This window comes from Bos mutus, chromosome 11, assembly GCF_027580195.1.
Source record: "Bos mutus isolate GX-2022 chromosome 11, NWIPB_WYAK_1.1, whole genome shotgun sequence".
In the NCBI taxonomy this organism is placed as follows: Eukaryota; Metazoa; Chordata; class Mammalia; order Artiodactyla; family Bovidae; genus Bos; species Bos mutus.
Genome location: NC_091627.1, coordinates 68,975,535 through 69,003,291, shown reverse-complemented (window position 1 = coordinate 69,003,291; position 27,757 = coordinate 68,975,535). Strand labels below are relative to the sequence as shown.

The 27,757-nt window shown below is 36.7% G+C and overlaps 1 protein-coding gene across 6 annotated transcripts in view; it reads right to left on the bottom strand.

Annotated features, from left to right (window-relative positions):
• The window catches only part of RTN4 (reticulon 4), a 75,242-nt gene that overhangs the window by 25,366 nt on the left and 22,119 nt on the right, over positions 1-27,757 (bottom strand). Inside the window, exons 1-3 of one of the 6 annotated variants that reach the window (XM_070379569.1) lie at positions 10,887-11,062; positions 9,361-9,418; positions 6,438-6,511 (exon numbers count right to left, since the gene is read on the bottom strand). The exons of 1 other annotated variant lie outside the window; for it this stretch is intronic. In XM_070379569.1, the coding sequence (XP_070235670.1) occupies positions 6,438-6,511; positions 9,361-9,418; positions 10,887-10,920 (166 nt within the window). In that variant the 5' untranslated portion in view covers positions 10,921-11,062. Of the gene's footprint in view, positions 1-6,437; positions 6,512-9,360; positions 9,419-10,886; positions 11,063-22,978; positions 25,385-26,083; positions 26,141-27,757 lie in introns of those variants that run through there. 4 more of the 6 variants (XM_070379564.1, XM_070379566.1, XM_070379567.1 and 1 more) reach the window with 4 other exon arrangements.

Sequence of the window (27,757 nt, the reverse complement as noted above, 5' to 3'; positions counted from 1 at the left end):
GAAGAATGAGAAAGGAAGAAAGGCAGTTAAAAAGGAAATTAATAAATATAAACAAATAAATGTTTAACTATTAGAATGATCTCCAAGCCAGGCTTCAGCAATATGTGAACTGTGAACTTCTAGATGTTCAAGCTGGCTTTAGAAAAGGCAGAGGAACCACAGATCAAATTGCCAACATCCGCTGGATCATCGAGAAAGCAAGAGAGTTCCAGAAAAAACATCTATTTCTGCTTTACTGACTATGCCAAAGCCTTTGACTGTGTGGATCACAATAAACTGTGGGAAATTCTTCAAGACATGGAATACCAGACCACCTGACCTGCCTCTTGAGAAATCTGTATGCAGGTCAGGAAGCAACAGTTAGAACTGGACATGGAACAACAGACTGGTTCCAAATAGGAAAAGGAGTACGTCAAGGCTGGATATTGTCACCCTGCTTATTTAACTTATATGCAGAGAAATGCTGGGCTGGAAGAAGCACAAGCTGGAATCAAGATTGCCAAGAGAAATATCAATAACCTCAGATATGCAGATGACACCACCCTTATGGCAGAAAGTGAAGAGGAACTAAAAAGCCTCTTGATGAAAGTGAAAGAGAGTGAAAAAGTTGGCTTAAAGCTCAACATTCAGAAAATGAAGATCATGGCACGTGGTCCCATCACTTCATGGGAAATAGATGGGGAAACAGTGGAAACAGTGTCAGACTTTATTTTGGGGGCTCCAAAATCACTGCAGATGGTGACTGCAGCCATGAATTTAAAAGACGCTTACTCCTTGGAAGGAAAGTTATGACCAACCTAGATAGCATATTCAAAAGCAGAGACATCACTTTGCCAACAAAGGTCCGTCTAGTCAAGGCTATGGTTTTTCCAGTCGTCGTGTATGGATGTGAGAGTTGGACTGTGAAGAAAGCTGAATGCTGAAGAATTGATGCTTTTGAACTGTGGTGTTGGAGAAGACTCTTGAGAGTCCCTTGGACTTCAAGGAGATCCAACCAGTCCATTCTAAAGGAGATCAGTCCTGGGTGTTCTTTGGAAGGACTGATGCTGAAGCTAAAACTCCAGTACTTTGGCCACCTCATGTGAAGAGTTGACTCATTGGAAAAGACCCTGATGCTGGGAGGGACCAGGGGCAGGAGGAGAAGGGGCGACAGAGGATGAGATGGCTGGATGGCATCACTGACTCAATGGACGTGAGTTTGAGTGAACTCCGGGAGTTGGTGATGGACAGGGAGGCCTGGCGTGCTGTGATTCATGGGGTTGCAAAGAGTCAGACAGGACTGAGCTACTGAAATGATTAGAATGATATTAATTTTTAGTTTATTTTTCACAATCATAGTCTTCACACTATTACATACTTATGTTATTTATTAGAAATCACAAGCCTTAAATAAAATTTTCCCAATTGCCAGGAAAAATGACTAGAATTCAGAGTTAATCATTTATTACCACATAGTAAGTTTTTATCTCCACATAATAAGCAGTACTCTTGCCTGGAGAATGCTATGGACAGAGGAGCCTGATGGACTACAGTCCAGGGGTCGCAAAGAGTCAGACATGACTGAGGGACTAACACACACACACACAATAAGCATTCACTTGGCTAATAAGCGACAGGTGAAGGTACACAAAAAGATCTGAGCAGAGTGGGAGTTTAACCTTTCAGCAAAGACAGTAAGAGAAGCTTGAGTCCTATTTCTTCCACCTATTTACCATCAGTATGACCCTGGTTAGATCACTTAACCTAGTTTCCCCATGTATAAAACTGGAAAAATGACAGCCACCTAACAAGTTAGTTGAAAATGAAGTGGGATTTCACATGTGAAAATGCTTGATGAACTAAATACTAAATAAAAGTAATGTCTGAAGAGATAAAGTCAAGTAGCCCAATCAAATATTAAATACAATGATTTAATGCTCAACTAAGCTCTGATTTTTTTAAAAGGTGAGTTCAGCTTTCTTTGAAAGAAAGCACTGCTAACTTGGTTTCAGTTAGGAAGTTTCACCTTGAAGGGTACCTAGTATTGCTACAAAGTATCTCAACAAAATACTTGGCAAACCAGCCTCCCTCTCCGCCATCTCTCCTCATCCTGTAGCCTGAGTTTCTAAAAGACATTAATTTCAGACAGGTCCTTGTGTCTTTCATCACTAAATCTTCCCTGTCTTACTCCTGACAACTTAACAGTGGGTTGTCCATCTAAGGAAGAAACATTTTACATAAAATTAGTATAAATTCTATATTTGCCCTTTCCGTAGTAATTTAGTAATCCCCTATTCTGAGCAAGGAACTGCACAACTATTTTGTATACATTATCACTGATCACAACACCTCTATAAAGTGCCTATTACCTGCATTTTATACATAAAGAAAGTGAGGCTTAGAAGTATTAATATTATTAAACTGTGCAGGGTTACCAACTGAAATTCAGGTCTGACCATGAATGTCTCACTCCTGCCATCATACCACATTTTGTATTTAAAGGAATTTATCTAACCCCACATCCAAGGTCGGGGTGGCAGCCGAGGGGAGCTACCCCACGTCCAAGGTAGGGAGCAGCGGCTGCGCTTTGCTGGAACAGTCGTGAAGAGATACCCCACGTCCAAGGTTAAGAGAAACCCAAGTAAGACAGTAGTTGCTGAGAGGGATCAGACAGACTGAAACCACCATCACAGACAACTAGCCAATCTGATGACATGGACCACAGCCTTGTCTAACTCAATGAAACTAAGCTATGCCGTGTGGGGCCACCCAAGACAGACGGGTCATGGTGGAGAGGTCTGACAAAATGTGTTCCACTGGAGAAGGGAATGGCAAACCACTTCAGTATTCTTGCCTAGAGAACCCCAGGAACAGTGTGAAAAGGCAAAAAGATAGGACACTGAAAGATAAACTCCCTAGGTCGGTAGGTGCCCAATATGCTACTGGAGATCAGTGGAGAAATAACTCCAGAAAGAAGAGGATGAGATGGTTGGATGGCATCACCGACTCAATGGAGATGGGTTTGAGTAGACTCCAGGAGTTTATGATGGACAGGGAGGCCTGGAGTGCTGCAATTCTTGGGGTCACAAAGAGTTGGACACAACTGAGCGACTGAACTGAACTGAACTGATCAGTCCTCATTTGCTCTTTATCGTTCTTGAGGATTCCATATAGTGTTTCAACCCTAGTTTAAATAACTGAGGAGACGCAATTTCAGTAATACAGATTCATTAATAGGAGTGAATCATGTTCTGTTTAAATTGCAAATTGTGATTCCTAGAACCTATCTAAATTGTCCCTCTCTTTGAAAATAATAAATTAAAACTATAATAGCAATACATATAGATAGATGAGGCAACATAAATCAACCACAAAACTGCACATCTTCCTAATAATGTAGCATTTTGTAAGATCAATGTCTTAAGCAACATTGGAGAATTGCTCCAAAAGAGACTGATAGTCCAATAGGCACCTCAAAATAGAATATGTGACCTCAAAAGATTAAGAATAACCAACAGGAAAGTCATGAAAACCCTTGAACCTTTTTTGTAAAAGGACATTATGTATGATCCACTGTGAAAATTCAACCAGAAAACATGTCATTTTGGGTTAACCAATTTCTTAGTAAAAACTACACATCATAAAGCCCCCAAACTTGATTCATCTCTGTTTATTCTAAGAACTTATGCACAGCTGTGATTACAACCTAAATTTTAAGTTTCATAACTGTTAGTTTTATGTTTCAAGATAAAGTCTTAAATAAATTTTTGGCCTGTTATTTGCCATGAAATTTGAGCTTACTTTAAGTGGTTGTTTCTCCTATATTAAGTATCCTCAAGGAGAAAATGTTTCAGTATACTGCAGGAAGGTAAAACTACTATTATTGTTGCTGCCTTCTAAGGAAAATCCAAACTTCTATGAGTTAAGAGAACTTTGAGGTTCCCTAACTAGCCAACCAATTTACTTAATTCATTAGTTCATGTTGTTTTCAACACTTCCTTTAATCCCACATTCCATTTCTAGCTGTATCATAAGAGAACCAAAAAATACAGCAGAAAATAGTTCTAACTTCTCACTTGCAATGTGCTGGCATTCACACAATACAAGAAATAGGCACCAAACCTTAGAACGAGGAAAGTGCTGCAGAAGTCCTATTTTCTACTAATAAAAAATAAGTGGGAAACATACTGTTCCATTACTCCAGAAATCTGAAAAGCTTAATAAACTGAAATAGGTGGAAAAGTCAGAGCAAATTACTAGTTTAAAAAGAGAATGAACTTCACTAGTAGGTAAACCTCTATAACCTTACATATCTATTGCATACTCAATATAAATGCTCAATGAATAAATGGCCAATAGTACATACAATGTGTGTGTATGCATGTGTGTTAGTTGCTTCAGTCGTGTCCAACTCTTTGTGACCCTATGGACTGTGGCCCGCCAGGTTCTTCTGTCCCTGGGATTCTCTAGACAACAATACTGGAGTGAAGCCCTCCTCCAAAGGATCTTCTCAACCCAGGAATCAAACCCGTGTCTGCACTGGCAGCACAGATGCAACAGTATTTTAGTGTCTATCAATACCTTACATAATGCTTAAAATGTGACTGGATTAAAAATTTGAGGACAATGAAGCAGACTGAAGTAGACACATTGATATATTTATACATTATATACACAGAAACACACATCTAGTAACATAAATAAGCATTATCTTTGATGATGACCCTATGCCACTAGCTATGTAGTGCTGAACAAATAATTCAATCCCTTTAGTTTTCCTGTTTTTCTGACCTGTAAAACATGACTAGTTAGAATAGGATAAATGACTCTTAAGATGTCTTATCTATGGGTAAAATATAAAAATCCTGGATTCACAAAAGTTGCTTAAGTTACTTAACTGCTCCTTTAAGAAGGGGTAAGGTAGGGAGACTCTCTTTTATTTCTCCCATTTGAAAATACATTTTTTAAAATTCCCAAGAATGGATGTATGGGCGTCCCAGGTGGCAGTGGTAAAGAATCCTGCCAACGCAGGCGATGCAGGTTTGATCCCTGGGTCAGGAAGATCCCCTGGAAAACGGCATGGCAACCCATTCCAGTATTCTTGCCTGCAGAATCCCATGGACAGAGGAAACTGATGGGCTACAGTCTATGGGGTTGCCAAGAGTCGGACACAACTGAATGACTGAGCGCGCACGCGCACACACACACACACACACACACACACACACACACACACACACACACACACACACACACACAGAATGGATGTATATGGTTCAAGGACAGGAGTAAACCTGGCTGAATATCAAAGTTCTCATCCTCTCACTCTGTTGCAAAGCTATGCACAGTCAGTGAGAAGACCCAGTAATGAGGCCACCACTATTTCTTCTGCTTTCAAGTAATTTACAGACTAGGGGAAAAAAAAAGCCAATATTTTATACATATACCTCTGTGTGTGTGTGTGTGTGTGTGTGTGCTGTGCTAAGCTGTTTTATTTGTGTCCGACTCTGTTGAGACCCTAAGGACTGTAGCCTGCCAGGCTCCTCTGTCCATGGGATTCTCCAGGCGAGGATACCGGAGTGGATTGCCATTCCCTTCTCCGGGGGATCTTCCCAACCCAGGAATCGAACCGGCATCTCTTACGCCTAACCTGCATTGGCAAGCAGGTTCTTTACCACTATATACGTAAAACTGTAACAGAAGGCACAGAATGAAACCCAAGAGATTGGGAGTTCTGAGGAACACTGGATTATCTCCACTTGAGAGGTGAATACCTCAGGAAGGACTGGGCCTAAAACTTGGATTGGATTTTAGACAGAGAAAAACATAAGCAAATGCAAAGAACAGGCATGTTGAGGGAATGAGTCCCTTAGTGTGGCTGGAGGCAGAATAAGGGAGATGGCATTACAGAGGCTAGGACTAGACTATGAATGCCTTTCAAAAGTCCAGGGCAGAAGTATGAACTTAATTTGAAAAGTAAAGGAAAATCCCTTAAGTGCTATAATCAGAGCCATACTTTAGGAAGTGTTTGGCTTGATACATAGGATTTAATAGAAAAGCCAGTTAGAAGTTCTGGTGAGGAATGAGGAGAACCCAGATTTGGGTAAACATAGAAAACAGAGAAGATACTTCCATTGCTCCCACTACTTATCCACTCAAGATAATTAAACCATATAAAGGAGGAAAAAATTGCAAATTTACTCTTTTTCAACTTAAACTGGTTCTCATCAAGTAATTTACTTAAAACAGACAAAAATAGCTATCTTAGAAAAGAGTTAAAACCATCAAAAAAGTATATGGAGTATTTAATTTTAGCCAGGGTTTCAGGACAGGTACTTCTATACATTGCTCAAAATAATTTGCATCTTTCTGGAGGGTAGTTTTGCAACATGAATCAAAAGTATAAATACTATAATCCAGCAATTTGGAAATAATTATGAATAAGAACAATAATTTACCTCCAATACTTTGGCCACCTGATGTGAAGAACTGACTCATTTGAAAAGACCATGATGCTGGAAAAGATTGAAGGCTGGAGGAGAAGACGACCACAGAGGATGAGATGGTTGGACGGTATCACCGACTCAGTGAACATGAGTTTGAGTAAGCTCTGGAGTTGGTGATGGACAGGGAAGCCTGGCGTGCTGCAGTCCATGGGGTAGCAAAGAGTCAGACATGACTGAGCGACTGAACTGAACTGAACTGATATTTGTTCTAGCACTGCTCATACTTGCGAAAACTTTAGGAATAACTTGAATATTTAACTATATGGGATTAACAGGGCATACTTAGAATACTACATCCATTAAAACAATGTAGAATGTTTTTAAATCAAAGTATTTCCCCATTTAGTGGGAGAAAAATGATTACAGAACAAATTGTACCATACATAACCCCCAAACACATACACCCACTGTTAAAAATACACACCAAAACCACTCTGTGAAGTGATAGCTTCCTTCTTCCACAGACCTTCTAGATTCTCTACAACATACACACACACACACACACACACACACACACAGAGTGTAACAATACTAAAGCAGTAAAAAAACTAGAAAAAATCGCTAATGAATGACTCGACATTGGGTTTCAACTAAGTTTAGAACTGAAAAGCAGGGAGGCTTCCTCTAATCAATAGGTCTCTCAATTGATTAACACCCAAGTTCCCTTCTAAGGATTTTTTTTGGGGGGTGGGTTTAAGTAAGGGGTTACGTAAGGCATGTTTCAAGCAGCAAGATTCCTTCTTCTCTCTACCTAAATGTCAGTATAAGCATATGCCTATATCCACATACTCAGTAACCTTACGCTTTGAAAGAAACTGAAAGCAACTTAGCAACAGTAAAGAGAGCCCTAAACTCCAGAAATGGTCCTAAGTCAATCTGTCTTGCCTTACAATCAAACTAGATTTAAATGCTAGAAAACTTCTGTCCCCATTCTACACAAACTTCTCTCAAGGTTCACTTACAGCATGTTAACTGCCAAATCCCAAAAGCACTGGTAATAATGGGTAGTGTTGCACATTTCTAAAATTCAACAGGGTCCACAGTCATTCCTCCATCTTCACATTAAATGACTTCTCTGTAGTGTTTTAACCACCCATTCTATTTTCTCTTGAAAAATCTCTCCTTCCTTAAAATCAGGGAACAGGCACTACCATCCTGCTTGGACTCTAACTTCCTGATCCTTCCTGGTCTGCACATCCCCACTATTTCAATAGGTTTTAGGCTTTCCTTACTTAATCTTCTGTTCTTTTTATGCTAATGTCCTCACAGTATTCATCTGTCTCACTTTACATTCAATTCTCAATTAGTCATTCATCATTAAGCCTGTCATTTCACTAAGCTTCAGTAAGTTTCCAAAACAGAACTTGGCATCATTTCTACCTACTTTAGCTCTATTTCTACTGACATTAAAGCACGAGCATTGCCAAACTTTCACTCTGAAATTTCATGTTGTCCTCCAAGTCCCTCCCTCACTCACCCTATTCCCACAAATCTATGTCAAATGTCAAGTACTCTTCTCTAAGTTTCTCAAACCTGTCACCCCCTTTTCATTCTTATTTCAGGCCAAATCTAGGCACTATTTGCTTTAAATGTGGGCACAAATACAGTCATCCCCTTCTGCGTCTAAGTCCTTCTCCAATTTATCTTATATAGCACCCCAAAACAGTCTTTAAAGCTTCCAAAAGCTCTTCACTCCTTTTATGATAAAATCCAAAGACTGCAGTGTCTTCTGCAATCTGACCCAGAGTATCTTTTCATAAAACCAGAGAACATCAACACTGGTACACCAAAAATCATGCAAAAGAGGAAAATGAAGACAAAAATAAAGTTAAGTTTCTTACTCTGGCCAAAATCACACACTAAGAAAAACCACAGAAAGAAACCTGAAAACATAGATTGGGGTTTTCTAAATGTGTCTGATTATAACATAAATGGTGTTATAACCCTAGTGTCAAGATGCTTAATATATTGCCACACTCTTCCCTTATAAGTTCTGATTTGGTTAGATCTGAACAGGATCACAGGAATCCTTACAAAAAAGAAGGTAATTCTTCTCTTCAGGGAACTTTGAGGAAACCTGACCTAGATCTTACAAATCTTCTACATTCTTTAATCATACCAATCTTATCTTGCAGCTACTATCCTATAAACATTCTATTCTGTCCTACCCAGAAAGCTCTATTATACCTTGTTTAGTGGTTAAATCATTCTCCCACCCCACCCAAATCCCCAAATCTATTCCTTCTATTTTGGGCTCTTTAAAAATCTTTTGACTGTCTTAATCAGTGCTTTTCAAATTAACCTCAATGGTCAAGTACTTCATAGATTTAATTTGTTATAAGTATTCCACTAAGAACAATAGAAAACCCAATATGAAAAATATATAAAATAATATAAATTATTACATGGGGCTTAGCCTGAAAGATAAAATGTCTTCAACACTAGTTAATCAGCAAAACCAAAACCAAAACCAAATTTTAAACATTGAAATCAGAATATCTCATTTCTTTATACCCTTATATATTACCATCATTAGATGTGACAACTAGATGAATAGGGGTGGTAAGGGAGTAGAAAAATATATGTATGGGCTTAAGACTGTTTTTTGTTTAGTATACCTAGAGAGCTTAGATTAGATTCTTTCCTCTATTGTCACACTTTTCATAAAATGAAGAAAAACTCACTCCATGGTAGTTTCAGCTTCTCACTGATTTCCACTTAAGTCATAACCTCTAATCTGCAACATTAAAATTAGCTGCTGATAAACACTAAAATATAACTTAACAAATGAATACAAACAATAGGTAAAGTTAGTCTTCCCACGCAAAAAAGCCAAAGACAGGCACTAAAAAAAGTATCAGGCAATTCCACTTACATACAAAATGAGGCTCTCCAGAGATATTTCAGAATAAATTTGATTTTATATATAGTGCCTGAAAATAATCAAAATAAATCTCTGGTATAATATGGATTATACTCAATCTTAATTTCTCCAATATCAAAGTATTCCTAAATTAGTTCAGCAAATAAAGAACTTAAGACGTTGTTAAATGGTCTAACATTCAAATTATTAATACAGAGCCTTAATGGTTGCTAAGAAGGCTGTAATGTGACTTTTCACCTATTTTTAAAGTCTATATTTATTGTATTGTTACCCCTACTGATGTTTTTACTTAACAAAACCTAATAAAGCAATTTACTTTTACTTTGTAATGCTAATGGTCAGAAAGATGAATAAAAATCCTTCTCTTCATTAAATTCCTATGTAAGGAAACCATAAAGGTAAAAAAAAAATCAAACTATTATTGTTTTTTGTTCTTTAAGTGTTAACTATAAACTCTTTCCAATGTCTCAATATGACCTCAATCTTAAGCTCACCATTTCCCCACAATACTTTACTGACCAAATTTTTAAAGATATTGTAATTAGCTCCATATACTGCTTTTACTATACATTTACCACCAATCCTGCTAACAATTCTGCTACAGAAATACTTTTTTTAATTATAAAACTTGAATGTGGCCAAAAAATTGCTTGTATGGAATGTCTAATCAGACTACTTAAAAACAGCTCTAACAATTTTTAAGGTAATTTATTATAAGGTCAGATATACAGTCTACCACTTTCCTTTTTCCTTAAAATGGCACATTTAACCATCTACATAATAAAATATTTTTAAAATATTCATTACACTCACGAGCTTAAATTCTTACACAACCCAGATCCACTGAGACTTGAAAGGATCTGGGCTTTCAAGGGGGAGGAAAGGGGATCAAGATCACTGATTGGTTAGTACAAGGACAAAGGTTACTGACTTAAATATAGATACACAGTTAAAACTACTGTGTATATATTTTAAATGTTTTAAGACATACAAAATTATAATCTAATTAAAAGGTAACTGGTAATAACTTTAAAGGTTCAATAATATTTCCAAAGAAGAAAACAGGCTTAGTGCAAACACAGAATCTTGCTACCTACAAATCTTTGGATAGAATTTCAACTACACCAAGTCAGCTTTAAAAAAAAAAAAATACTGAGTCACAGAAAATATGTCATTATGGAATACAAACATGCCTATGTAGATTTATCACACTCAAGTGACCAAATGAAATCCTGTTAAAAGGACATTGTTTAAAACATCAAAGATTTAAGAACAGAACCTAAGCAACGATAGGACTGCAAAGACGAAATCGAATGCCAGTGAAACAGAACAGCATGACATTTTCTCATACACAGCCAAATGCAAAAACATTTGAAATAGCTGATTTAATCCTTTACTCTTAAACCCTTATTCGACTTCATTTTCAATCCAAAATATATCTAAATTGCAAAGGTTATTCATAGAAATACATTATTGGTCACATAAAAAATGAACAAAAGATTAAAAAGCAGATATACCCTTGTCCTTCCAATTTTTCTTCTGACCGTCCATCTCTTGTCACAATCTGCCCTACAGATGCAATTATCAATTATGCATACCAGCAGAAAAGCTGCAACTGTGAAAATCTACCCCCTGAGACATGAAATACCCGTTTCCTCAACCGAAGCCTGCAGTCTCCTCTGCTGCACAACTGCAGCAGGACTGAAGTCACCTGACGCCTTCTGGGTGTGGTACAGTCTGACGCAGTGCAATCTGTAACTAGGCTACGAATGCCCAGGCACTACCGCCTTCTTCTATCTGCTTATTGTTCTAGTCTTTTGCTTGTTGCTCACACCCAATGGAGCTACTTTTGTAGGGTGGGGTGGGGTGGGAGGCAAGCTACCAAAAGAAAGGAGAGAAAAGAGGGTTGTTCTGGCAGAGTTAATCACTGAATATATCTGTAATACACGTGAAGACCACATTCGGTTCTTGCTTTTTTTCTTGATAGGGGAATTCTGCTGCTGCTTTCCAGCCTCATTTAAAACTTTAAAATTAATGATTACCTGAAAAGATAAAAATGGACTGATCCAAAGAAGGGTAATAGCTTAAATTTCAAGTCTTGCAAATGCATTCTCTTTTTACTTTTTCCTAAATTATCAGCATTTTGCACCCTTATAAGGGTATGACAAGAGAATCTCAAAAGTTAAATTATTACTGTTTCTTGAATATAAATTATTTAAATAGAAAAAAGTTTTTATTCTATTTCTAATGTAATGCTTTTTCTTCTTTTTCAATTACAGAAATCCAGAGACTTGTAAATATACACTTCTTTGTAATCACCACCTGCTCCAACTCAATCTTTCAATAAATATCTATTAGGCACCACTGCAGGTACTATTAATAGACTCTTTGCTTGAGGAGAAATATTCACATGCTAATTATATCATTTGCTTTGGGAAAGTGACATAAGACCAAAATAAAATTTTACTGATAAATACAAAAACAAATCAAAGGAATTTCTAAAATTTTTATTATAAAATTATAAAACTGACATTCATTCCAGTACAGAATATTTTATCTTTACTAACATTTCATAACTGGTTTAACTAACACTATCATTTGACTTTAGCAGGAAAGGCAACATATATTTTTAAATGCTTTATATGCTGAAGTATAAAGAATGGAGCCTACATGAGGAAACTACATACTTCAGAAGATTAGCTACAATGAAATAGTATAACATATATATATGTTTTATATATATATATAATATATATATGTATATATATTAGAACTTGCTGTAAAACTGGGGCTGCAAAAAACCCGTGATCATATCAGAAGTGGCCTGAATAAAGAACTCAGTTCCTTTCCCTCTCTGCCTCTCTAACTGCAAACACAAATAAAGCAAGCAATTTTTAAAGAGTCTAGTATTCTCAGATAAAAAGTTAATATTTAACTTTAAATTCTCCTCACTGGACCCTTGGAAAATGTGATATTTGAGAACACTGTCACCACGTCATATCACAGCTAAAAATCTCTGGCCTCTTCCTGCAGTAGTTAGAAATCAGAAACTATTCACTAACTATGTAACATTTCCAAAGTAGTATTTTCTAATAATGAATTCCTTAAGACTGAAGGCCAGTAACTACTTTAGCATTAGAATAATGCACTCAAAAACATCGCCCAAACACTGTTTTCAAGTCAGAGATTACTACACTAATGTGAGAAGGAAAAAAGAATTCTTGAGACAAAAGGTATTTACCATTCATATTATTCACATCTTCTGGTACTTGACTTGGTTCAATCTAGGATTTCGGACAGCAGAAGTCTGTATTTTGGAGTAGGCAGCAATATTTAACCTGTAAGACCTCCCAGGCCACCTCTTGCAACATAGTCCTCCTTTTCCATTTCTTTCCTTCCTCTAATTCTGAACCCCAGAAAAAACTCAAGTTTTTGTTTTGCTTTGTTTGCTTTGTGATATTTAGAGATGAAGGCAAATAAGATGAGAAAGAAGGGATCATTTGGGTTGAAGTGCTACTCTCTAAATTGGCAGTTGCTAGTATACAATTCTTAATAACTAAAAAAATTATTTCTACTTTCCAGCAATGGACAACAGGAATTTATAATAAAAAAAGTTATAGTTACAGAGTAGTTTTACACTTACTTCAAAATTTAATTATTCTGAGCTATACAAAAGTATGAAACTCAACATATGTCCCATTACTGAAAGGGATTAAATTATAACGCTTAACACCATACGCTGTAATATAATGCCCTCTATGGACTAAATTATAGCACTTCAGCATTAATTACTGAATTGAACCTAAGACATGAACAAAGACTGTATTCTAGAAAATGAACAAGCTACAAATAACCAAAAAATAATGAACATTCTAAGGTCTATAAACAATTTCATATAAGCTGCTAAAAATGAATAGTACAAACCATAAAGAAACTGAAAGTGATACTATTCAATAAGAACTAAATAAATGTTGATTTCTTATATTATAATCCAAAATAGATATTACAAAATATCCAAAGCATTTTAAAATTTGGAATTAAATAATCATTAGGTTTTGAACAAATCTTTGAAAACTTTTAAGTTTTCGCTCAATACATGTTTGGGGGAATCTTCAAGGTCACTTCATAATGTTTATCATAGCATGATTCAAGCATTTGCTTGATTTAATATGTTGTGCCTGAATTCAAAATCCTCTTATATATAAAGTCATTTTCAAAGTCATTTCTTAGTGTGAAGCAAATATGCACAACTCACTAAACTCCTTTGCCCAACTGAATATGGTGGATTACAGAGCATTCCACAGATACCCTTTTCTGTCTCCAACACTAGATGGCACCAACACCCATAGTACAGTTGACTGTCCAACCCAAGACAGGCAATCTGGCAAAAACTACTCAATTTTCCAGCTCTTTCCCAGGATTGATTGGCAGTCAGGAACTAGATCCGAGTACTATGGGAAAAGGAAAATAACTCCAACACCAAATAACATGTGGAATAAAACGATCTCTGACCAGAATTCAAAATCAATTTCGAACAGATCGGAATTAAACATAAAGTGAAGTCACACAGTTGTGTCTGACTCTTTGCAACCCCATGGACTGTAGCCTACCAGGTTCCTCAGTCCATGGAATTTTCCAGGCAAGAGTACTGGAGTGGATTGCCATTTCCTTCTCCAGGGGATCTTCCCAACCCAGGGATCAAACCCGGGTCTCCCGCATTACAGGCAGACACTTTACCGACTGAGCCACCAGGGAAGCCCAAACATAAAAACGAAGCTGTAAATTAGTAAGTAAACTAAAGGTTATAAATATTCCCATGTGAAAACTGAAAATATCCACTAAAAAGTAAAATAAAATTCACAAAACTAAGGGAAAACTATAAAATGACAAAAATTTGCATCTTTGTACTGTATACAAAGAACTCTCAAAATCAGAAAGAGGTGATTCTAAATTTTAAATGGGCAAAGGGGATGAACAGGCACTTCATACAAGAAATACAAATAATCAATAAATATGTGGAACACGTTCACTTTCACTAATAATTAAAGATCAAAACAGCAAGATAGTTACTTTAACCTGTCAAACAACTACAGGTTTTTTTTTTTTTTTAAAAAAGCCAGGTACACAATGTCTGGAAGGATACTTACGAAGCAAATCCTAGTAAATGACTCTAGGAAGGTACACTAGGCAGCTGGTTATGAAAGGGAGAAGACTTACCGTAATTACACTTATTGAACTTTGTATAATGTGTAAGTCATTAACTATCAATTTTTTATAAAAATATTAATAAATATTCATTGTTGGTAATCAACAGAGTAATGGGTTTTCTTATTATTAGAAGGGCAAAAATTAGTACAAGTCCTGACAAGGGATTAATCTCCAAAATATACAAACAGCTCACGCAGCTCAATATCAAAAAACCAAACATCCCAATCCAAAAATGGGGAGAATTAAACAGACATTTCTCCAAAGACGTACAGATGGTCAACAAACACATGAAAAGATGTTCAACATCACTAATTATTAGATAGATACAAAAACTACAATATCACCTCACACCAGTAAGAATGGCCATCATCAAAAACAAAAAATCTACGAACAATAAATGCTGGAGAGAGTGTCGAGAAAAGGGAACCCTCCTACAGTGTTAGTGGGAATGTAAATTGGTACAACCATTATGGAGAACAGTATGGTGGTTCCTTAAAAAACTAAAAATAGAACTACCATATGACCCAGCAATCCCACTACTGGGCATATACCCTCTGATGTATAGATCAGTCTTATGGACTCTGAGGGAGAGGGAGAGGGTGGGGAGATTTGGGAGAATGACATTGAAACATGTATAATATCATGTATGAAATGAGTCGCCAGTGCATATTCGATGCACAATACTGGATGCTTGGGGCTGGTGCACTGGGACGACCCAGAGGGAGGGTATGGGGAGGGAGGAGGGAGGAGGGTTCAGGATGGGGAACACAGGTATACCTGTGGCAGATTCATTTCAATATTTGGCAAAACTAATACAATATTGTAAAGTTTAAAAATAAAATAAAATTTAAAAAAAAAGGATATATGCAGCACAATGTTCATTGCAGCACTACTTACAGCAGTCATACATGGAAGCAACCTAAATGACCGTCAACAGAGTGGATAAAGATGATATGGTACATATATACAATGGAATATTACTCAGCCACAAAAAAGAATGAAATAATGCCAGCTGCAGCAACATGGATGGATCTAGAGATCATCATACTGACTGAAGTAAGCCAGAGAAAGACAAATATTATATACTGCTTATGTGCTTGCGTGCTAAGTCACTTTCAGTCGTGTCCAACTCTGTGAGATCCTATGGACTGTAGCCCGCCAGCCTCCTCTGTCCATGGGATTCTCCGGGCAAAAATACTGGAGTGGGTTACCATGCCCTCCCTCCAGGGGATCTTCCCAACCCAGGGACCAAACCCACGTCTCTTACATCTCCTGCACTAGCAGGCAGGTTCTTTTCCACTAGTGCCACACGCGAAGCCCCATATTGACTGTATGTGGAATCTTATTAAAAAAAAAAGGTACGAATGAACTTACTCACAAAACAGAAACAGAGTCAGACATGTAGAAAACAAACTTATGGTTACCAGGGGGAAGGGATAAATTGAGACTGGGATTGACATATACATACTACTACATATAAAATATATAATAAGGACCTATAGTATAGCACAGTGAGCTCTACTCAATACTCTAAAGACCTATATGGGAAAAGAATCTATAAAAGAGTGGGTATATGCATAACTGATTCACTTTGTTGTACACTTGAAGCTAACACAACATTGCAAATCAACTATACTTCAATAAAAAATTATTTTGCAAAAAGTTAGCCCAATATCTGAAACACAGCAGAAGCTCAAAAGGTATTATGTTTACTATACCTAATTTGCTATGCAACCTTGGGGAAGTTTCTTAACATTCCCGGACTTAGGTTTTTTCATCCATTAAGTGATTCCCTCTTTCAGATTATGATGAAGACTAAATGAGATGACTTATGTGAAAGTTCTTGGTACTTAAAAGATTTCCCATAAATCGAAGTCCCTCCTTTCCAGGTAAAATGCAAATAATTAGGCTTTTCTTGGCCGTTCAAAATACTTAGTTTAAAAACATCCCAAATAGGAAGAACACCTAAAAGTGAAAGCGAACTGAAACAAATCTAACTTTATTTCAAATGAGTAGTATAACCAAAGGAAAAGGGAAAATAAAACCAACCCAAGTAACTGGGCAGGGCTGAGGCAGGTTATCAGGTGGATTTGAAAAATAATCCTCATTATTTTATTATAATGATATTATAAAACATTCTAAGACTATTTCAGATGCATTCAAGGATTAAACAAAGTGTGAGGAGTCATGTTCTCACTATAGAAAAGTGTTAAGTCACTCAGTCGTGTCTGGCTCTCTGCAACCCCAAGGACTGACTGTAGCTTGCCAAGCTTCTCTGTCCAGGGAATTCTCCAGGCAAGAATACTGGAGTGGGAAAGCCATTCCCCTTCTCCAGGGGATCTTCCCAACCCAGGGATCGAACTCGTGTTTCCTGCATTACAAGCAGATTCTCTACCATCTGAGGGAAAATGCAAATGTGATATGAGGGAAGCAAGAAACAGTACTCTAGGAATGTTTTGGATCTGAAGTATATATCAACTCATGACTTCATAAATACATGGATGTACTTATGTTTATTCATATGTGTGTATAAAAGTATTTCCTTCCTCTGTGCATTGAAAGGCTAAAATGCACAGATCCCACAGGAGCAAAGTACAACTCTTCGTACTTTGCATCCAGCTCTTGATCACTGAAAGGAATCAGGGACCCTTGGAGAAACTGCTGACTGTGTGGCTGGGACAAAGTGGGCAAAAGATGAGCCTACAACATTTCGTTATATTAGAAAGTAGGAAGTGTTTCGCCCTTCACTCAAAAGAATAGCTGCATGTCACTGAGCCAACTCGAAGGGGAGCCCTTCAACTCTGGGGCAATTTATAACCAAAATAATTTAAGTATGGTAATGATTTGTAAACCATTAGGGGAAAAGAGAAATTCATGGATCCATACTGATAATTAATTAGTCAACTAATGGAAAAAGAGATTTCTTGCTAAGAGTAGAACACTGGTGTTGACTGACAAATGTGGAGGAAATTTTGAAAATCATCTTTTGCAAATTTAGTGGTAAAGAATAAATCAATCAAGAGTCTTCAATAGATACTAAATCTAGGGAAAGAATTTTAATAAAGGGCAGGATATTTGCAGTGTCACCCGTCAGCTGTCACGAAGGATAATAATTATATAAGGAAATCAGGAACCACTTGACCGAATGGCCTCATCAATGAAGGACTGACGGATAGTAGGTACCTCCAGATTGACATCAAGAGAGAGGCACTACATCGTCTTCATTTTGGCCATGAATCATAACCTCAATCTAATCACTAACAAACAATACACAAATGCAAAAAAAAAAAAAAAACAACAAGGAATTTTCTACTAAAAAGAGAGAAGGGAAAGGGCCTGTGTTCTTCAAAAATGTTAGTCATGAGAGAGAAAAACTGGATATGCTGCAAATTAAAGAAATCAAAGGCAACATAACAACTAAATATAAAACTTGGCTCTAGACTGGACCTTACAGTAGAGGACACTAGGTCAACTACCAACTGGAATATGAATGGTAGATTAGAAAAAAGCACTGTTATCAATGTAAATTTACAAAGTTAATAGCTATGCTGAGGTTATGTAAGAGAATATCCCTTTCTGAAGTATTTAGGGGTAACAGAATGTACAGAACTTATCTCATGGGCTCTGGAAAAAAGGGTGTATTTATGTATCCATTGTCTAGTTATTTATAAAAAGAGATCATAAATAATAAAGCAAATGGGGAAATATTAACAGGTAAATTTAGATGAAAAGTATAAGACATTCTTTGTACTTTTATTTTTGCAATTGTTTTTAAGTTTGAAATTACTCCCAAATGAAAGTTGTTTTCAAAAAGCAATTATCTTAAAAACTCAAGTGATACCATAGATTTTCTAAAAATTCAGCTTAATTACAGTCACAGGAAATTTAGCATATAATGTGTAATAAACCCTCTTTTAACACAGACTGGTTTTTCATTTTAGTTCTGAATAAACCTGATGTTTCTTTTCACAGAGTCCCTCATGGTCAGTTTGCAAATTCATCTGTCCCTAGCTTCAAGTGAGTAAGTTTCTACATACTGACCATAATACCCACACATTGCCCCCAAAATATCAAAACAGGATCTGGAAAATGTTTATCATGTTTATATAAATGAATAAGTCTATATGTTTACTCACATTTGCTAACTCTAACTTTTAAAGTAGCACCTCTTTGTGAAACCATTCTTAATATCCCAAGGTAGAGAGAGCCTCTTTGTGCCCTTAGAATTGTTAATAATCTTCCAATCATTATACACTTATATCCCTGAACTGTCACTCTATGCCAAACTGAGACTTCCATTCATCATCTGAGAAAAACATTTCAATTGTCATCTGGTAGTGCTATCAGTTAACTATTCAGAAGTTTCACTATATGGGTCTAAATTTAGTAACATAAATTTAAGCAATTATTAAAATATTTTAACTTAGATATTTATACTTAAAATAAGTGGAAAGTGAAAAATTAAAATGCCAATGATAATCATAATATATCTTAAGCAAAAAATGAAAACCATCAAGGTACCAAAAGCATAAATCTTTAGCCACAAATCTTTTTTTTAAAATGAATGTGTATTTATTTATGTATACCTGTGGCAGATTCATTTTGATATATGGCAAAACCAATACAATATTGTAAAGCTAAATAAAATAAAATTTAAAAAATAATTAAAAAATAATTAAAATAAATTAATTAATTAAATAAAATAAAGAACACATATGAAATGCTCAGCCTCCAAATAATGAAGTACAGTGAAGCAAAAAATAACATAATGAACGTTCATTAATTATGAACTGAGAGAAACCAGTATTTACATTTTACTATTGAGTATATACTTTGAGGGAATTCCCTGGTTGCCCAGTGGTTAGGACTCAGTGCTTTCACCACAGTGGGCCATGTTTAATCCCTGGTCAGGGAACTAAGATCCCACAGGTCATGCGGTATGGCCAAAAAAGTAAAAAGAATACAGCTTGACTGAACCAGATAAAGGGCATGAATATAAAAAGCGAAGAGAAGCTTTAAAAAATGGTCCCGACTCATAAGTAATCAAAAAAATTCAAATTAAAACAAAAAAAATGTTTCCTTTATTTTTCAAAATGGCAAAAATCATTTAAAAAATAAAAAAGCTACCACTTGTTGAATGCCTATATATGCCAGGTAATTTCCAGGCCTTTTTAAAAAGAACACTTAATAAATTATTTTATTTTACAATAGTTTTGGATTAACAGAAAAATAACAAGAATATTACAGAGAGTTAGCATATACCCTGTACTCAGTTTCTTATTATATTACTATGGTACACTTGTCATATATAATGAGTCAATAGGGATACATTTTTATTAACTAAAGTCCATATTTTATTTGGGTTTTCTTAGTTTTCACATAATGTCCTCTTTCTGTCCTAGTATTCCATCCAGGCTGAAGTGAAGGTGAAGTCGCTCAATCGTGTCCAACTCTTTGCAACCCCATGGGCTGTAGCCTACCAGGCTTCTCTGTCCATGGGATTTTCCAGGCAATAGTACTGGAGTGGATTGCCATTTCCTTCTCCAGCGGATCTTCCCGACCCAGGGATCAAACCCGGGTCTCCCGCATTGTAGACAGATGCTTTACAGTCTGAGCCATCCATCCAGGCTATCACATTACATTTAATCATCATGTCTCCTTAGTTTCTCAGACTTCATTGTTCCTGATGACTTTGACAGTTTTGAGAAGTACTAGCCAGATTATTTTGTAGGATGTCCCTCAGTTTGGGCACAGACTATCAACATAGCTTATCACTGTGAATGTTAACCCTGGTCACCTGGCCGAGGTAGCACTTCAGGCTTCTCCACTATAAATGACTCTTTCTCCCTTTTCCATCCTGTATTCTTTGTCATACTAAGTGAAGTCAGACAGAGAAAGACAAATATTATATGATACCGCTTTTATGTTGAATCTAAAAAAAAGTGTACAAATAAACTTATTTACAAAACTGAAATAGTCACAGATGTAGAAAATAAACTTGTGGTTATGTGGGGGTGGGGGGGCGGTTAGGAAAGGGGAAGGATAAATTGGAAGATTGAGATTAACATTTACACACTACTATATATAAAATAGATAACTAATAAGGACCTAATGTATACCACAGGGAACTCTATTCAATATGCTATAATGGCCTATATGGGAAAAGAACCTAAAAAAGAGTGGGTATATGATATACAGAACAGATTCACTTTACTGTACAACCTGAAACTAATACAATAGTGTTTATCAACTATATCCCCATAAATATAAAAAACAAAAAACAAAGAAAAAAAATACGTTTTGATAAAATACCTTTTTATCAACGGAAAAGAAGACTAGCATTCATTTTTCTCCTAATTAATTTTATCTAAATATATCAACAAGGCATCAAAGTCTGCATCACATTTTGCTTATCTCCTTTGCTGATTAAAATCAGTCTTTTTTTTCCCCCAATTAAAATTGAATCCTGCCTATAAATGTCATTTTAAGAAAACAAGGAGAACAAATTGGAAATAATAAATTATCTGAGCAAGTTTTATTTATTATTTAATACTGATTAATGTTTTCACATTTAAAAGTATATTCAGTATTAAGACACAGAAATCTAAAAAAAAAAACACCTAGATCACAAACAAGGATGCAGAAAATCATTAGCCCTCTGAGAACAGAGATGACCATTACAACTCCCTTCCTTCTGACAAATCCTCAATCCTTATCTTAACTAAGCCTCTCCAGAATCTGGTAATGTTGATCAATTCTTCTACCTGTAACCCTTCTGCGTAGTTGATGTCTGCGGCTTTAACTACTGCCTTGAGTCCACAGTAAATACATGCATACAGTTACGGTCTCTCTCAAGAGCTTCCTATGTATAGTATCTCTCATTCTTGGATCACATAGGTACCTTAATTACAACATTCTCAGAACTGAATTTTTATTGGTCATCTGGTGACGTGGATGAACCCAGAGTCTGACACACAGAGTGAAGCATGTCAGAAAGAGAAAAACATACATATGGTATCTAGAAAAATGGTACTGATGAACCTATTTGCAAGGCAGGAATAGAGTTGCAGTCAAAGAACAGACTTGCGGACACAGTATGGGAAGGAGAGGCTGGGACGAATTGAGAGAGTGGCACTGCCATATATACACGACCATGAGTAAAACAGGTAACTAATGGGAAGCTACTGTATAACATGAGGAGCTCAGCTCCATGCTCTGATGACCTAGAGGGGTGGGATAGGGGTGGGTGGCAGGGAGGTTCAAGAGGGAGGGAATATATTATACATATAGCTGATTCACAGCAGAAACTAACACAACACTGTAAAGTAATTATACTCCAATTAAAAAACATTTTAAAAAAGCATCTGCCTTGCACATGAATAATCTACAGGTAATATATACTACTATGTCTAATAAACACTAAGCACTCTTTAAAAAAAAACAACAAACAACTATTTTCTCCCATTAAACCCACTTTATTTTCTCATGTTTCCAACTCAGTTTCTCATACTGCCATCCAGGTATCTGCACATAAAAGGAACCCGGTTTCCCCAGAGTAAGCTTTAACTCCTCCCCTTATCTTCATGTCCGATTCCAATCAAACACTATTACGTCTCTGTGCCCATCCCATTGCCTTAATGTTCATGATCTCCCCTTTTTTTGATTATAGCAACAAACTGTAAACTGGTCTATCTCCAATGCCTAAGTATACTCAGTAAATTCATAGTAATCGCTACATATTTTTATAGAAAACACATCTAAATTAGGATGCTAAATAAAAACAAATGCACAAGTTACTTTACACAAATCAGGTATGTGGGAAATGTGGAGTCAAAAGAAAAAAATGAGAATTAGTACTTTCCAGGAGAATTAATAGCATACCTCAATGTATACTTCACAAAACATGTAATACTCAATATGCTTAACTTTACACCTATTACTGGAATTACTGCATTATATTGAAATAGTAGAGATAAATAACAGAAATGTTCTTTCCTTAAGATTTTAAAATGAAGTTATTTCTGGGAAAACAAAAGTAAACATATCTGAAAATACTTCGTTTTTAATACCTCTTGCTCTTTACACTATTAGGAAACACTAAAGCAAAAGAGAAGAAAGAAACAGATGTTGAAGTCAATTCTAATAAAATTTTGTTCCAGTTCTGTGGCACAATACAAAAATTACCAACAAATAATTATTGGCAAGTTAAGAGCAAGAGTGAGTGATGAGTGCAAGAGGGGTAAAAAAAGCACTAAAACCTTTAACTGAGCCAGTAAAAAGAATTCTTACCGATGTGATATATTTAGACCCTATAAACATAACATGCTACAGAAAAGGTAGTAGAATGTTCCATAAGTCATAAGGTGGCAAGAAAGCACAAAATAATGTATGGATTGATTACCTGAAGTTTTACTCAGCTCTGCTGAAAATATAGCAGATGGAGATCTTCGCTCTTTTTCTGTATCAGAAGGAAGTTTTCTCTCGGCTTCTTTCACAAGAACTTTGGGTTTTTCTATGCTGCCTATCTCTGCTTGAGCATCCAAAGCAGAAACATCTGGAGGCAGTACGGGCACCTTTGAAACATCACCCCTATCTTTGGAGAACTCATCTGGGATATGAACTTCCTCTTTAGGTTGTATACTCTTGAAAGAAAGGTCATGGGGCAATCCTGCACAAGCCAATGACCCAGCTCCATCCTGGATGTCAGCAATTTCACTTTTGTGGGCTACTTCTAGGTCAGTGTATTCCCTGGCTAATGTAGGAGAAGAATCTGCTTTAGAACTGACAAAGGTCGGGAACTCATCTATAATCTCAATCGGAGATGAATCTGAAAATGTTTCACTTTCTCTTAGGTTTGCTTCCTGAGCAATGAATAAGCCATCACTTGAATAAACTGCAGTATTGAGCTCCTCCATCTGCAAAGGGATTTTCTCCTTTTGGGTCAATGCTGAAACTTCATCAGATGCCAAGGTATCTTTTGTGATGCCTAAACTGGGCTGAAAAGACTCCAAATACGGTTTTCCTCCCTCAGGTGATGGTGAAGCACTGAGTTTTCCCTTACTGTCATGTCCTGTCATTGACTCAGATGAAATTTCAGTGAGGTTTTCTTTCACAAGTATTACAGCTTCATCTTGTTTTTGTGGAACTTCGGGTATTGAATCATCACTAAATAAGTCAACTGGTTCAGAATCGGGGGAGGAATCTTCAACTAGCTCAGAATGCTCGGGCACTGGCTGTGCAACTTCTGCTATTTCTGAATAACTAGAGAAATCTGGAGTCGGTTCAGTAGAGATCTTTGTTTCTTTAATTAAATCACACGCAATAGATATATAAGGAGCTTCTGTTTCCTGAACAGCTACACTAATACCTTCAGGCTCTGTGATTTCTTCATTCATTCCTGATTCTTTTTTTAGTGATACATTCATGGCCTCCTCATATGGTGGGGGATTTTCAGGCTCAAACTTTATGCTTTCATAATTAACTGAAGGAGGAGTTTCTAATGGTGATGAACTGAGCTGCACTGCAGAAGCACCAGCACTAGGAACTACAGAATTTAATGGTGCTTCCATGACAATGTCAGGCAAAACCGGTGACGGAGTAGCTTCAGATTCTTCAAAAGATGGGCAAAGCTGTGTTACAGGGTAAAGTGACTCCTGCACAGCTTCTGAAGTTTGAACCAGGTCCATTTTTGTTTCAAAGGCAATTTTTGTACCAGTAGCTTCATTCAATTCACTTTCACATGCTTCCTGAACCAAATCTGGGGTTAGACCTTCAGGCATGTTTGCCACCACTTCCTCGGTCACCTTTGACCCATGATCTGTTGTAACGTAATCTGTCTTAGACTCCTGTGCTGCCATAAGGAAAGGGTTTGATGTTTTGACACTTGCATTCTTCTCTGTTACAATTTGTGCCTTTTTTTCTTCTATCTTTTTTTCATCTGTCTTATTTTCCGAAGTATGATCTTCCAACAAGGGAAAAATGTTTGTTGAAACATTCTCAGTTGTTGGGTTAAAGGGAGCACACGTGATGTACGCTCCGGAACCACCTCTTACAGCTTCTGGTGTACTGGGAAATGAAGCGTCATCATTACTGCTTTCACTATCTTTTTCACGATTTGTTTGTTCAAGGCTATCTGAAAAACGTTTCTTATCCACTTTACCTTCCAATTTGCTCTCTATATTACCTCCAGCAACCAAAACATCACTATCTTGCTTGTAAGTATCTTTCACTTCCCATACTCGCTCAAATGGTTTGAAGTCTGCATATTCCTCCCTCATAGAAGCTTCTGCTGCAACTCCCTTTTCATTAAAACTGTCCTTTGTTTTTTCTGGAGACAGAACTCTATCTTCTTCTTTAACTGATTTCGTAAGGACTGTAGATAACTCCTGCTGAGTATGAAGGATGTTAAGACTAACTAAGTCCTCTTCTTTATCTTTACTCCTCACAACTATTTCGTCCCTAGGATTCGCTACTGTTATGGCAGGTTCTGCCTTTTGAGAGCCACTGAATGATGATTCCATTTCTGAATATTCCAATTCTGAAAACTCTGTTAAATTTCTCTCTACAAATGGATTTTTTGCCTTCTCTGAGAATGCTTTACAAGCTTCATTTGAAGTTGCTGGAAGTGTTCCTTCAGTGGGTAGTACTGCTGGTAAATCACCAAGGTATTCACGTTCTTTAAAAGCAGCAGCTGAGAGAGGAGATAAAGAAGGAAGAGAAGCAGCAGTTTCAGGCAGGACAGATGGAAAATCCTCTTGACCAGCAGAAACAGTGTTACCTGGCTGCTCCTTCAAATCCATAACTTTTTCTGTGACCGTGGACAGAAAGGAAAGTTAGAGAATGCCAGTGCTCTGATGCTAATGCTCAGAGTTAATGCAAGTTTTATGACAGATTCAAAAAACAGTGTTAGTAAAGACTTACTGTTAACTAAAATGCTAATAACATTTAGTTTATAAATAATTATCAAGTCAACTGAATCATTATTGAAGAAATTAAAGCTATGGTCAAAAAACATGTGCACAGCTACAGAGGCAATTATATGCCATGCAAAGACATCAAGTCTTTGAGAAAAACCTCAAGTAAAATTGAGAAAAACTACTATTAACTAGTATTAGAGGAAGAAATGAGAATTTGAGAAGAGAGTTTGACCGACAGTACAGAAAAGAAGGGGCAATGGATAATTAAATGCCATAGACTGGCATTCTGTTCTGTGAAAGCCTGTCAGCTATAAGAAAATAAACTATATTTGGAGGAAATGATTAGTCAATAAGTAAACATAAATCAAGGGTCCAAGAATTCTTTACACATTTCCAATTATTAATCAGGATTCTGCCCATTTCTCTCTTGGATATAGCATATAAAATGCAAATTTCAACTTGGTCAGTAGACAAACATTCTTGGAATCATGCTAATTTTTAGTAAATTCAAACTACTAAGCACAGTTAACAAAACTAAAAAGTTAAAGTTAGAATACACAGAAGATAAAAGGCTAGCAGAAAGAACTTGCCTGCAGAGGAGTGTATCACAGGCTCAGATGCAGCAGGAAGAGCAAAAAGTGTCTCATCTGAAAAACAAATAGAATATAACCTCAGCAGAAATAAAGACAGAGCTGGAAGGAGACTAAAGAGGAGCAAGCAAGGGGTTCAGTTTGTAATGAGTTAACACAAAACTTTATCTACAGAGAAAAAGTCAAGATGGAAAGGAAAAAGTAGTAACATTAGTAGTTCCATTAATCCAGATTAAATTATAATTTACAAAATTGACTAAATGATACCCATAGAACCTATCATTTCTCAAGAGGCAATAACATGTTTATGTTAAAGAAACTTCATGAATCATCATGGCTTTAATACACTAATCTTTTCTTTTTTATTGGTCTATGTTCAATTTTGGAGAAGGTAATGGCACCCCACTCCAGTACTCTTGCCTGGAAAATCCCATGGATGGAGGAGCCTGGTAGGCTGCAGTCCATGGGGTTGCTAAGAGTCTGACACAACTGAGCGACTTCACTTTCACTTTTCACTTACATGCACTGGAGAAGGAAATGGCAACCCACTCCAGTGTTCTTGCCTGGAGAATCCCAGGGACGGGGGAGCCTGGTGGGCTGCCATCTATGGGGTCACACAGAGTCAGACAAGACTGAAGTGACTTAGCAGCAGCAGCATGTTCATTTTAGAAGAACACTTTCAGAAAATCATGCATATTCTCTATTTGTTATTCTAAGTGCTTTACATGATGCAAGAACTCATTTTACTCCTTATAATTCTGTTACAGTGTTGTTAATATCCCATTTAACAGATTAAAAAACTGAGAGACAGACAAATTAAGAAACTCACTCAGTACATAAGTAACAAAGACTCCGGGGATACATCAGTAGCAAGACTCCAGAGCTCCCTTTCTTAACCAATGTATGCCGTATGTTATAAACTGTGTTTCCCCCCAAATTCATTATGTTGAAGTCCTAAGGTCCAGTGAGTCATGTTTGAAAACAGGGCCTTTCAGAGGTAAAGAGGAATACATGAGGTCATGAGGGTCGGGCCATGGTCACATAAAGAGGTCATGTGAGCACACAGTGAGAAGGCAGCAACCTATACACCAAGAAAACAGGCCTTTAATGAAACCTAACTTGCCCATGCTTTGGTCTTAAGACCTTCCAGTCTTCAGAACTGTAAGAATTAAAGTTCCCTTGTTTAAGTTACCTAGTCTATGGTGTTTTGTTATGGCAGCCCATAGACTAATACACTACATATTGGTATATTAACCTTGTACAATGTCATTTTATACCTGCTGGCGGGCAATCTTATGCAAAAGATCTTTGGTTTACACTAGAGGAAGGCCCCTAACAAAAGACAACTTGAAATAGTTTGAGAGATGACAGGAGGTATTTCTTTCACGTAGAGGAAATAATAAATTTGGACACTTCTACTGGTAAGGACAAGCTAGACAAGCCTGATCAACACGAAAAAAGAGCAATCAGAGATGTGGCTATCATGAACAAAGTCTTTTCTTCCAAGGGTATTCTTCTCAAAGAATTCAAAATGTCACATAAAATTTAAAAACAAATTCACCCTAGGTATGATACCTAAAGGATTCTCAGGGCTTCCCTAGTGATTCAGTGGTAAAGAATCTGGTTGCCAATGCAGGCGACACAGATGGGTTCAATCCCTGATCTGAGACAATC